Source organism: Phyllostomus discolor, chromosome 1, assembly GCF_004126475.2.
Source record: "Phyllostomus discolor isolate MPI-MPIP mPhyDis1 chromosome 1, mPhyDis1.pri.v3, whole genome shotgun sequence".
NCBI classification, from domain to species: domain Eukaryota; kingdom Metazoa; phylum Chordata; class Mammalia; order Chiroptera; family Phyllostomidae; genus Phyllostomus; species Phyllostomus discolor.
The window spans coordinates 115134242-115147748 of NC_040903.2; the positions used below are offsets into that span (position 1 = coordinate 115134242).

A 13507-nucleotide genomic window follows, 5' to 3' on the forward strand; every position below is an offset into this window, starting at 1 on the left:
CTCCTGCTGTCTGTGTCCTTCCCCGACAGGTAGGAAGGGTCCTTCTCTCACTGGACAAAGGTCTAGCCAGACCGGGGGTGAGTGCAGAGCCTACCTCCTTTGTCCCTCTCTGAGTCTAAAACACAGACTCTGGGGCCCAGAGGTCTTTGTTCTTTATACAAGCCACCTCTGTGAAGCTGTTAGTGGGTAGAAAACCATGATCCTGGATCCAGAAACAAAGAGTGAGCCTGGTGTCATTCAAGGTGGCCAGAAAAGAGGGAATAAGTGACCCCCAGGGAAGGGGCTTGGAACAAGAGTGAAAGTGGGGTGAGGTCATGGAAGGAACACAACCTATTCAAGCTTTTCCATCAGTCTCAGGACCAAGTTTTGGAAAGCTTAGATAAGGCCCGGGTGCTTCTATTTTCTTTATCTCTATACTCATGGCCGATATGACTTATTTAAAAATATTATATTAGAAGTGTATTAGGCACTCATTTTTCCAGAATGAACTTATTACTGTTTTCATCTCTACCATGATTGCCATCAACACGAATACCATCATTAATGTCAATACAGAGAGGGTCAGTGTAGATGCTCAGTAATTTTTTTTTGACTGAACGAAAGCACCACCACCATCTTCATCGCCAATATTGCCAGAATGGATATCACACCTCTGCCATTGGCACCACCACTGTCATCACCTTGACCACCACCCCCGCCGTCAGCAATTACATCACACCTCTGCCACAACCCTGTAACACCACTGACACCACCACCGATGGCCACCGTCATCACTGATATCCCAGTTGTCTCTAACACCATCACACACCACACCTCTGAGACCAACCCTGCCATGACACTAACATCAGCGATAACCACTGGCCTCACTGACATCCCCATTACCACCACCAAAACTTACATTGCCGTCTCTGCCACCAACACTACACCACTGCTGAAGTCACTATTAGCATCACCACCACCACCACCACTGACGTTTCTGCTATTGTTCTCACTGATGTCACTACCACAATCATCCATCGCCACCATTATTGATGTCACAATACCTCCCACCTACCATCATCATCAATGTCACTGCCACCACCACTAATTGCCATCTCCTCCCCTAGAACCATGTTTCTGTCCTTTGGAGCACAAAAGGAGATTTGCAACTATACACGCTTCAGGGGGATTATCTGGTCTCCACTCAACTCTAAGTGTCATGGGAACAGGGATTGTGTTTCTTTTCCCCACTGTTGAGTTCTCAGTGCCTGGTGAGTGGGCAGTTCACAGTAAGGACTCAATCAATGTGTGTTAAATTAACATATTATTTAAACCAGCACAGCCCCTACGTTAAAGGGAACTTGGGCTCTAGGATTTCAATGCTCCCCATAGTTCTGTATCTTGACTGGACCTACAAAAAGAGCATTGGGTAGCATAAATGATAAGCAAGCAAGCAGAAGCCTGTGCTGGCTCTGTGATGTGCTTGGCGGCACAGTGGGAAGGTCGTGACCTACAGCCCTTGGCCAGAAGTGCTGCAGATGAGCTCGGAGAAGTCTAGCTCTTCTAAGATCTTAATGTCCATCACTGCATCACCTGGAATTTATCTGAACCTAGATCACTTCTATGTCAAGACTAATCCAGTTCATTTAAAGACCAACAGATGTTTTCAGATGTGCTTCTAGTAGGGCCGGGGTTCCTTGGGGCTACATAGGGAGTGATGTGAGGATTGTGGAGGCGTCTGATGGGGATCCCAGAGAAGAGGGCTCTGGGATCCCCACCCCAACTTCAACCACTGGGCTTCTGGGAAAGACTGTGTTACAATGGGGTGCCAGTGATTTTAAAAACAGGTTTAAAAACCATTGGCCTAGAAGTTGAGTGCTTGAATTTTTTAGTTTTGGAAGAGATGTTTGGCATTGTTGTATGTCCCAACCAAAAACCACAGGCCAACTAATGCCACCAAGTTGAAAGAAGCCCTAGGAAATGCATATCTGATGTTTCTGTGGACCCTTCTGTTCCCAAGGCCACAGGCAGCTCACCGAGATGTATTTTACTCTGGCTCTTTGGTAGAATAAAAACAGTTTTGTTCTTGGAGCACTGTATTCCATTCAGGAATCCTTATTTAAATCAACTGCCTTGGGAACATACACCTAAGGGGAAGTGCAGTGTATGAATCTACCCAGTGAACACTGGCTCTTTAGTCAGGCAGGAAAGACTCACATGGGGGACAGGCCCTACTCTTCAACAGAGGCATGACACCCAAGAGACTCAGAGCCAGCATGGATGGGAGATTGTCACCTGAGGGGAAAGAGACCAGACATAATTGATGACATAGTACCTTCTAAGTGATGGTCACTGAGAGTGACAGGGTGAGAACAGAAGGGCGGGCCAGTTGGCTGAAGAGTAGGAAGAATGATTATGCCTCACCCCCTAAGGGCCAGGGTTCACGGCAAAACCAATGGGTCCCTCTTGCTCCTCTACCAGCCTGTGAAACTGTAGATAGGCAGGGCTCTGTGTGTGTGTGTGTGTGTGTGTGTGTGTGTGTATGCACACAGGTGCACACAAGTGCACACACTTGCCGAGCAACTATGGGGGCACCGGCCAGCCTAGCCCCTTCTGGCCAAACTTCATGTCTGCCCTGAGGTACCCCTCAGAACATGGGCAGGCAGGGCAGGGGCACAGGGCTGTGGGCTAGCCTGGGGAGAGCAGTGGCCTGAGCCTCTGTCCCAGGGAGAGATTGAACTTCCCCAGCCAGGGAAAAGATGTCATTGTCCAGATAAACCTAGTAAGACCGAAAAAGATCAGTTTGAGGAGACATTGGCAGGCTGGGCAGTGAAGCGGCAATTGTACAGGAGGCTTTGAAACCAGGAGTGGAATCACCTGCTACCCAGAGATGCAGTCTGTGTCCTTCCGCAGGATGCTGGGGAAGCTCTGGAGAAACAACTTAATGTGTGACAGCTGTGTTGGAAGTAAAGGGAGGAACAGGGATACCGACCCCTGGGGGCAGACCCTCCCTCAGGACTGAGTCCACTGGATTGAGCAAGCCTGTGAGACCATTCAATTCTGTCTTCCACAGGAGGTGGGAAGGCTCACAGAGACAGTTATACCCTCAATTATTTGCTTCCTGGTGCAGCGCCACTGCAGCCTTGGAAAACCCTCAGGGACAGAAGAGTTCCCGACCAGACCTGCGCACTCTCTCCCCAGCATTTATTCTTCTCCCCGACCAGGCCTTTCTTCTTCCTGAACAATCCTGTCTCTGCCCTCAGCGCCCCTGGGACACACTGCCCACCACAGACTGTGACTCCAGAAGGCTGTTTGTATTGCAGCTGTATTAACTATGCCCTCACCCTAATGTCCCAGTGGACTTGATCCTGACCTCACGGCTGAAGCACCACCTTTGTCCTGTCCACTGAGGGCATCTGTCCATTGTGAGTGTCCTCAGAGAAAGAAATCCTTTAATGGCTGAGGAACCTAGGAAGACAAGCGTCCAGCAGGTTGAAGGGGACAGACAATGGTCTGCTGCTCTCATTCCTCAGTTCATCCAGCCAGTGACATTCTCCCCAGTCCCAGGGCACTCAGCCCTGCACCCAGACCCATTGGGATGGATACAGGGAATGGCAAATGATGAGGGCTGAGTGTTCAGGAGGCACAGTCTGCTCGAGGAGGTATGAGTTACGTGTGCCAATAGCAGAAAGATCACACAGAGAACCCTTATGGGGTGGTGGCAGACAATGTAGCACAAACATCTCTGAAGCTGAATATACCTGCTATGGGCTGGGCTTGGGAGATCAGGGAAGGCTTCTTGGAAGGGGAAGAGGAGGAGGACAAATAATTGGGGCAACTTACATCCTTCTGAATGAGCTCTGCGTAAACCAAGCAGGCAGTGGAGATCAGCTCGTCCGCATCAAGGTCGACCAGCTTGTTGCAGGCCTGTTGCAGGGAGAAGGCAGAGGAGGCAGGGCACAGGCTGAGTAAACGGAACTGCTGCACAGGGCTGTCACCGGGGCCCCTGGTCTTTCCCCAGCCCACCTGGAACAGTGCCTGAAATGTCAACACTGGAATTTTACATTTTGGGGAGATGGTAAGTGTAGTCTTCTTTTCTTTATGTTTTTAGAGATTTATTTTATTCCCATTTGAGGACATGTTGTTCATTGATTTTAGAGACAGGGAGAAGGGGAGAGAGAGAAACATCAATGTGAGAGAGAAATATTGACCAGCTGCCTCCCAAATATGCCCTGTCTGGGGACCAGGAATGGAACCAGCGAATTCTAGTGTACGGGCTCTGCTGCAACCAGCCAAGCTACACCAAGGCAGTAATTATAGTTTTTACAGCCCCTTACTGGGCTGTAAGGGAGTCCTGGGGTTCCACTGAGGGTCTCATGGACTTCTAAGGAGGACTTGTTTTATAATTAGGGTGCTGCCTGATACGTTTTTGAAAGAGGACTTCAGCTGCTGTTTAGAAATTTTGGAAAACTTTAGGCCTTTTGCCATAGGAGAACACTAGGGTCAAGGGATTAACTGTGAGGCAGTCAAGCCTAATGGTTAGGAACAATTCAAGGTCTCAGTGGCCTCCTATGCTAATAGGGATGAAGGTGATGATGGTCATCATCCCTCTGGGTCAGACTTGCTGTGAAGCTTAAATGAGCTCATTTACAAAGCGCTCAGCGGGGTGCTCAGGGCATGTCAGCTCCCATTATGCCTCCTGCCCAGGGGCAAAGACAGCTCTGAAGCCCAGCACCTCATGAGCCTGGGGTCTTCAAAAGGGATGCTGTGGGGGGTCGGGGCCCCCAGGAGCCATGGGACTGGGCTTGGCTGAAGGGTACTCTTACCAGGAGGATGTCATCACCGGCCATGCCCTCCTGCAGGACCTGCTCACGCACCATCTGCAACAAACTGTAGGCCACCAGCACCTGGAAGTTTCTGCAGGGCTTCCCAGTCAGCAGAACCTGCACAAGTGGGTAAATCTTGGTCTTTGCCCTGTGGCCTGAGACTGCTCTCCTCTTAAGATGGCAATGTACCCGCCAACCACATGTCCAGGGTCAGACATTCCTGGGCCTCACTGCTGACTTACTCATTCACTCACTCAGGTAAGTACTCACAGCTGCCTCTGGGGTTCTAGGAATAGTGCTGGCTACTGGGGAAATCAGAAAAAGTCTTCAGGAATTCATTAGGTGAAGGGAGGAGGAAGAGAGAGAATGAGAAAGATTAAAGAAGGAGGAAGGGAGGGAGGAAGGAGAGGGGAGAGAGAAAGGAAGAGGTAAGAGGGTGTGAGGGAGCGTGCAGAGAACAACCTGGTAACTGTGCGTAACATTTGAGTGGAGCTGCAGCAAAGCGGCTGTTGATGTCAGCAATACAGGAGAGTCACCAAAGTCCTGGGGGTCATCATGGACTTGAGTATGGAGACCCGCAGGTCAGGAGGGAGGGGTGAGGCAGGAGTGACTTATAGGGCTGAACATTCCAGGTCCTACATGCAGTGCAGGCCACTGGACAGGGCAGTGATGAGCAGTGTGTGTGTTCACAGGGAGGTCCATCTGTTGATGGCCCTGGGAACTGGGATGGAAGGACTGCAGATGCCCCACCCTCTGCGGGAATGAGGGTTCAGCAGGAGCCAGCACCCAGGCGGAGGGGAAGGCCAAGGATGGGGCGCTGGGGAAATGAGAGCAGATGGAGGCTGCTGGGCAGGGGACAGGGAAGCTGAACTACAGGCCAGGTGTCCATGGCCCAGGCAACAAGGCCCCTTGTTCTGCCCTGATGGCTCTAAGAAAGTGAGGACAGTGGGACTACATGAAAAGATGGGTGAACTGGTGCTCTAGGTCCTCCATCAAAGCAGGAGCAGGGTCGCTGGCCCGATTTACCCCAAGCATCTGGACTCTATCTGAAGGGCTTTCCTGCTGCCTGCTCAAGGGCTAGGACCTATCCTTTCTGTCCCCAGCAGGGCACCTACCTCCCAGAGCCTCCAGACATCGTCGAAGGACTTGAAAGCACGCTGGAAGCAGAGGCAGAACCAGGGGAAGAGGGACTGTACAGCCCCTGCACCCTTTCCTTCTGTGGGAAGAGAAGCAGGGTGCCAGCCCCAAGGCCATGGTCAGAGAAAACAAGGGATGACACACACTACAGAGCAAAAGCAGATGGACAAACAGCAGAGCACACAGACGCACTTGGGGGATATAGAGTGTCGGCTGCCATGTTTCCAGCTGCCCTTGGAGATGGCTTGTGGTGGGTTTTCAACTGTCCAGACTCCAACCCCAGAGCGTGGGGAGAAGACCAAATGACCCCGCTCCCTCCTCCATGATTGGGCACAGTCTGCAGCCTGAGGTGGGAGCTAGGTCCTGGCCCCCTCCCATGCCTGTCCTGGGCAGAAAGGTGTCCACTCACTTAGGTGTTCAGCAAACACAGGGTCCAGGAAATTGATCAGGTTGCTGAGTGTGTCTAGGTTCTTGCCCACCCCAATGTTGATGACACAGCTGTGTTCCTGCAAAAGATGAGTAGGAGGGAGGGAAACTGAGTCCTCTGGGCTTCAGGGCACCAGAAAAGCCAGCTGCTTCACCAGTTCCCCTGTCCTGGAGACCCTCTGTGCATCTGGCTCCAGGCTGGGCCCATGCCTCTGTGTGAGTCTGGGTGTCTGTGATGTGTGTGCAAGTGTATCCATTTGTATATATGTGTGCACACGTGTACACACATGTGTGCCTGTGATGGGGATGCAGAGATGTTTCAGGTGTGGCTCACAGTGCAGTGAGCCCAGTTATTCTGCCATACACATCCTGTGGTCAGAACCAGGATGAGGAAAGCGCGGTGAGCACACTGTTGCCCAGATGGAGAAAGGGATGAGGGTGGGTTTGGCGAAGCCTCTCACAGATCTCGAGGAAAGTCTTTCCAGGGAGGGTGTGCCAGAGAGCAGCAATTTCAAAAGCTTTCAGCCTGGACTGTGTGGTGTGCACCTGGGTGACATCGAGCCCCCTGGTGTGCCTGGAGTGCAGGTCAGGTGAAGGAAGCAGTGAGAGAGCAGATCGATGATGGAGGGCTCGAATGCCTGGCTGAGGCCAGTGGAGTTTATTCTGAAGGTGTGGGGAGCCATAGAACATCTGTAGGGGCAGAGCATGTTTTGGGAGAGGAATGTCAGAAGTGGGTGCCATCGCTGGGCCTGGTCAGTCACACCCTTTCAAAGTTTGGTGAGAGCTGTACCCAGAGCCTCTCTCCAGTCCCTTCTCAACTCCAGTGCTTGCCACCCCGACTCTAGAACACACGGCACTTGCTCTCCAAGGCTCCTCTGGGACCCAAAGAGCTGTTGCAGGGCTAGAGGAAATACCTGAGGCTGCCAGTGCTGCCTAACCACAAGGGGTTGTATAGAGAATTAGAGGTGGGGTTGGAGGAAGGTGTTCCCTGAGTTCAGGCCCAGTGATCCTCACCATCTTCTGCAGGAAGAACTGGAAGAGCCAGAAAGTCTCATGGTCATGTTCCACCATCAACTGGAAAAGCATCACCATCTCATGGAAGCCCTGCTGGTACTCTAGGGTGGAGAGGGGTCAGTGAAGAGAGGCCAGGTAGGAGGGGCAGAGGCTGGGCTTGGGCGGGGAAAGAATTCCAGAATGAAATTGAGGAGAGGGGCCGAGGGGAATCTTAGCACTGTGGCGAACCTGCCTGGGTGTTGCAGACATAACTCAGGAGCAGGATCTTCTCCAGCCTCTTCTTGTCAATAAGGACATTACCCAGGGGGTCTTTGTCATAGAGTTTCTGGATGTCATGTGCTAGGTTGGGAGCAAGGGACAAGTGAGTAACACCAGATCATCCCTCCAGCAGAAGGTCCGTGGGTGAGATTATTTCCCTCAACCAACCCAGGGCATCCTGGGGAGGAAGCTGTAAAGGGAACATCAGCCCCCGACCACCACCCGGGGGCTCTATCCCACACCACACCCTGAACTGCCTAGGTTTCTTCCTGTTTCCAAACCTTGACAAGGCTATATCCTCTGCCAGGGACGCAACCTCTTTGTCCAATTCAAATGCAGCCTAGTTCAAGGCCACGGGTATGGGGTGGTAGTGGCAGGGAGGTGATGAAGACAAACCAATAGGAACAGCATGCCCCCGTGGAAACAAGATGCTGGGCACCAAGGGGCACCCAGGTCCATGTCAAGGAAGCTCCCGGGAACTAGGAGCCACCTCCACAGGACTGAGTGTGGGGGGGCGGTCAGGGATGGCTTCCAGCTGTCCCCTCTGCACAGCCTTGCCCACCCTACTCTGCTCACTGATGTTATTCCGAGTCTCTATGAAGTTCCGGTGCAGGTTTTCCAGAAGGGGCTGAATCTTCTCATACATCTGGCATAAGGTCTCGTAGTTCTTCCTGTGAGAATAGGACTGAGGCTAAACAAGGCAGCGCTTCCTCCCAGCAAGTCCAGGGTCCCTGAGCTCTGCCCACTGTCTGCAATGCTCCCCCGCCTCTGCCTGTGCCATCTCCTGACTACCCTCTACTGTGCACCCATAGTGCACATGGGGACAAGATTGAGTATGTGGTTCTGCAGTCCCACAGCCACACCTGGATCTGGTTTCACAGCCTAACAACTGGGTGTCTGCAACTAGGGTCAAGCCTTGGCAATCGCAGTTTCCCTCTCTCAGCCTCAGTTTCCTCATCTGTAGAATGGGATAACACTAGCACCTCTGCCTCAGAATGATAATCATTGGATGAGGGGGTCTTGTGCCCATCAGCACAAGGAGTTAGTGGTGTAGCAGGCTGAAACACCCCCAAAAGATATGTCCATGTCCTAACCCTTGTAACCTGTAAGTGTAACCTTACTTGGAAAAAGGATCTTTGCAGGTATAATTCCATTATATCTTATTTAATTAAGTTGTATCTTAATGATGAGATCATTCCTGATTATCCAGTTGGGCTCTAAATCTGATGCCAAATGTCCTTGAGGAGACACACAGAGGAGAGAAACGGAGAAGGGGATACAGCCACGCGATGATGGAGACAGAGACTGCAGTGATGCAGCCACACACCAAGGACACCTGGAGCCCCAGAGCCTCCAAGAGGCAAGGAAGAGTTCTCCCCTTGAGCCTCTGAAGGGGCAGCGGCACTTCCAACTCCTTGGTTTTGGGCTTATGGACTCCAGAACTGAGAGAATACATTTCTACTGTGTTAAGACCCCTAATTTGTGGTGCCTTGTTAAAACAGACTCAGGAAACTAACAAAGGTAGGCTCCTGTCGGACTCTTAGGACTCTCCAGCTGGTCCTCAGTTCCCCTACTGCCCTGGGTGTTTCTCTGGCTCACCCTGTGTGTCAGTGCTGGGCACCTCCAGGAGGCAGCTCAGGCCCTGAGGAAGGAGGGGCTGGGCCTCTCGGGGTAGGAGCTATTACTAGGTCAAGCCCGTGCTGTAGTCTGTGGGCTGGCAAATGGAACTGGGTTGGGGGTGGGAAGGCCCCACCTGTGTGTGGGCCACGGGTCAGGAGCATGGTGGGGATTCAGCTGCTCAGAATGAGAAGTGTGTTTGAAGTCTGACTGAAACTGTCAGGCTGGGGTGAGCACCCCTCCACTCTGCAAAGCTGCCCACCGCCACCCCCCCCCCCCCCGAATCTACCTCCTTGTGCTGTCCACTGTGAGCCGCTCATCCTGGGAGCTCTGCCAGGAGTAGTAGCCTGTGAGGAACTTCCAGGCTTCTGTCCTCACGAAGGGGTGCAGCCCCTGGGGTCAGGTGGGAGATGAGAAGTCACTGGTTCTCCCGAGATGCCTGCCAAAAGGGCCCTTCCCAATGCCACCATCCCCTGCCTACCCATGTCCCCTGATTCCAGGGGAAGGCCAATGGTAACTGGGGGACCGTACCCTTTCCAAGATGTTAACACAAATGAAGTCTCGTGACTTGGCCAACTGACCGTTCTCATCGAAGAAGCCATCCCACTCTGTCTTGTCAATGGGTGGTTTCCTCTTCACCTGGCAAGGGAGGACAAGTACTTCAGCTCTCTGTGACAGGCCTTGGCTTTTCTTTTCAGTATTATTTTTAAACCACATACTCTGGATTTTTCCATGTGAATCTAAACTCACAGTCTCTGACTCACTTGTGGAAATTTATCCTGAGACAATTACTGAAAATATATAGAAAAATTCTCTATGTATAATAGTTTTCATTGTGCACTGCTTACCAAAATGAAAATGCAAGTGCTCTAAATGTTATGCAATTAAGAAATAGTTACCATATTTTTTGGACTATAAGTTGCACTTTCCCCCTAAATTTGGGGGGGAGGTGGGTGCGTCTTATAGTCCAAAAGTAGCTTACCTGGCTTGCTGTCGAACAGGGTTGGGGAGGGGGTGCAGTGGCCTATATTATTTATGTTATTAAATATTTTACCACATTTTTTGCTTCAAAATTTTTTCCCCTATTTTCCTCCTCTAAAACCTAGGTGCATCTTACAGTCTGAAAAATTTGGGTAAGTAAAGCATGGTTTATATACTCAATGAACTATTATGAGGCATATAAAACAATGCTTACAAGAAATGAATAATAACCTGGAAAAATATAAATGTTAACAGAAAAAAGCAGAATACAAAATTACACATTCAGTAGAGATGTACCATTCTCCATAAAGTTCTGTTATATGTTATAAAACTACACTTTATATACCCCAATGCATGGTGAATTAACCACTATAAAAATTCTGTTAGAAAGAAGACTAGAACATGCTAAAAAAACTTACCTAAAAACAAATGATTAATTTTGAATGACAGGATTATAAGTATTTTTTCATTTTTATTGTATTTTCAAACTTTTCTATAATGATGTATGCTACTTTGATAATAAAAAAATATGAAATAAGCACTAATTAAGCACATTCATGAGCTCTATGTTACCTTTCCTGGAAGAGTACCACTGGCCATCAAGAGGAATGATCTCTGGTTTACATAAGGGAGTCTGGGGGCAGGTGCGTACACTGCATACAAAGTAATTAAAAATACTCATAAAACAATAACAAGAAGTTAAGAGTTCTCATTGAACCGACCTTCCATTAACATGCACCTAAATATGCACATTTGTGACTCAATTTAAATTTGCAAATGAGTCACCAGAGAATGTGCTTAAAATGCAGATCGTGACTCAGAAGGTCTGGGGTGGGCCCCAGATGACACGTTTCTAACAGGCTCCCAGGGGACTGCCGACGGGGCTGGTCCACTGACCAGTGGGTAGCAAGGTATTAGAGGGTAAAAGAGCACTGGAAATGAAAAACAAAAGCCTGCAGCCCCAAATTTGGGATAATTTCCACTAAGTCCATGTTTGAAAGGGATGGACTGAGCAAAATACTTTAAAATGTGTTTTCTAAAGCCTTTCATGTTTAAGAAAACCATGTTTCACCTTTCATTTTGCAACATGGAGCTGACTTCCCTTACATTCCTAATGAATGGTCAGTGCAGTCATCTCGAAGAAACACTGGTGGAATGTGGGTCAACAACAGACTCTGTGACCCTTCAGAGCAGTAAAAATAAAGTCGCCAAGCAGGACAGCCTCCAAAGTTCCCTGGAGTGGCTCTTCCTGGATGCTCCAGTCGAAGCCTCCTCTTCTGTGGTCACCGGGGCCCGGCACCTTGTGCTTGCCCTTCCTTCTGCCCTTCGACTCACGTTCCACATTGCTTGGAAGATGTGCACACAGGGGTCTAGAACTTGTTTCTGTTACTGAGCACACTAGATTGAGAAGCAGTTCTCAGCCCACGTGCTGGCAGCATCCGGCTCTGGTACCTGCGCCCTTTAGAGCTGTGGCAGTGACCATCACACTGATAGTTCATTTGCTGTGTTTTCCACTCTTCCTTTGGAAACTTTCCCTTTGGTGATCAACCCCCTCTGGGGCTGACCCACTCTATCTTCTCTACAAATTTTCTATCTTCTGAACCAAAATAGGACATATGGGCCCAGAAGGCAGAAAAAAATCTCAGCGTTGGCTTAACCTTGGGAAGCAGGATCTGCCCTGACACCATGCCCCTCCTGGACAGATACTGTCATCTGTCTCAGCCAGTCAGAGCCAGGCTTCTGCCTCTCTGACAGCCGTCATGTTCTCACAGCCTGTACTTAGAGACTGCAACTCCGTGTGCACCGTGTCAGGACTAGACACAGGAGGCCATAGACAGAGCAGGGCTGTGCCCTGGATTCCTAATCATAAAAGGAAATGCATGAACTTTTTAGTCAGTTGGTTAATTTGTATAATAAAGATAGCTGTGTTTTGATGGCATCGATTGAATCTATAGATGAATTTAGGGAGAATTGATAACACTATTGAGTCTTCTGACCCATGAATGCCGAATATTTCTCCATTTATTTAGGTCTTCTTTAATTTCTTCTCTCAGCAATGTTTTGCAGTTTTCAGCCTATAGCTTATTTATATATTTTGTTAGATTTATCCCTAAATATTTTTAATGGATGCTATTGTAAAAATTACTTTAAAAATTTCAACTTCCAATTGTTCATTGTTAGTATGTAGAAATACAATAGATTTTTACATATTGACCTTGTATCCTGAAACCTTGCTAACTTCATTTATTAGTTCTAGTAGGTTTTTATTTGGTGGATCCTATAGGGCTAATTATATAAACCAAGAATACAGACCCGTGGGCCAAATCTGCCTCCAACCCGTTTTTAGATAAAATTTTTCTGACACACAGCCATGCCCATCATCCATGCATTATCTAAGGCTGCTTTCATGCTATAATGTCAGAGTTAAGCAGTTGCAACAAAAACACATAAATGTTAAAATATTTACTACTTGACCTTGGAAAGGTTTGCCAACCTTGACATAGGTAATCATGCTGTCTGTGAATAAAGGCAGTTTAGCTTCTTCCTTTCCAGGATGGGTGTCTTTATTTCTTTTTCTTGTCTTATGCACTACCTAGAACTTCAGCTGCAATGTTGAATAAAAATGGTAACAGCAGACATTTTTCATCTGTTCCCAATCTTAGCAAAGAAGCATCAAGCTTTCATGATTTAGTATGATGTTAACTATAAGCTTTTTGTACTTGCCCTTTTTCATATTGGGAAAGTTCTCTTCTACCTAGTTTGCTCAGAGGTTTCTTTTTTTTTTTTTTTTCAGAAATATGTGTTTAATTTTTTTCAAAGGATGTTCAGCCTCTATGGAGATGGGATAAACTCCATTTGTTGATCATATATTATTTTTCTTATATATCATTGAATACTATTTGCTAAAATTTTATTTAGAATTTTTACATCCATATTCATGAGCGATATTGATCTATAATTTTCTTGTAAGTCTTTGATTTTAGTGTTAGGGTAATGTTGACCTCATAGAATGAGTAGAATTGCATTTATGCTTTTCAATTTTTTGAAGAATTTTGTAGATTTTTAAAATATTTTGTTTCTCAGTGTTTGGTACAATTTACGAGTGAAACTATGTAGGCCTGGAGTTTTCTTTGTGAGAATTTTTTTTCTTGTCAAGATAGTGATTTTATTGCCTTCAGATATATACCCAGAGGTGGGATTGTTGAATAATGTGGTAGTTCCAGTCTAATTTTTTAAAATTATATTTAATTGATTATGCTATTACAGCT

General features: G+C 48.2%; 1 protein-coding gene across 1 annotated transcript; it reads right to left on the minus strand.

Moving 5' to 3' along the window:
- Nucleotides 1-3665: 3665 nt before the first annotated feature.
- On the minus strand, nt 3666-11582 carry TBC1D21 (TBC1 domain family member 21). The gene is made up of 10 exons (XM_036013564.1): nt 11574-11582; nt 9789-9896; nt 9547-9656; nt 8217-8311; nt 7611-7721; nt 7383-7483; nt 6352-6448; nt 5921-6021; nt 4806-4922; nt 3666-3906 (listed from the first exon to the last, which is right to left on the minus strand). The coding sequence occupies exons 1-10, from the start codon at nt 11580-11582 to the stop codon at nt 3688-3690; spliced, it is 1068 nt and encodes a 355-aa protein (XP_035869457.1). The 3' UTR covers nt 3666-3687.
- Nucleotides 11583-13507: the final 1925 nt, after the last annotated feature.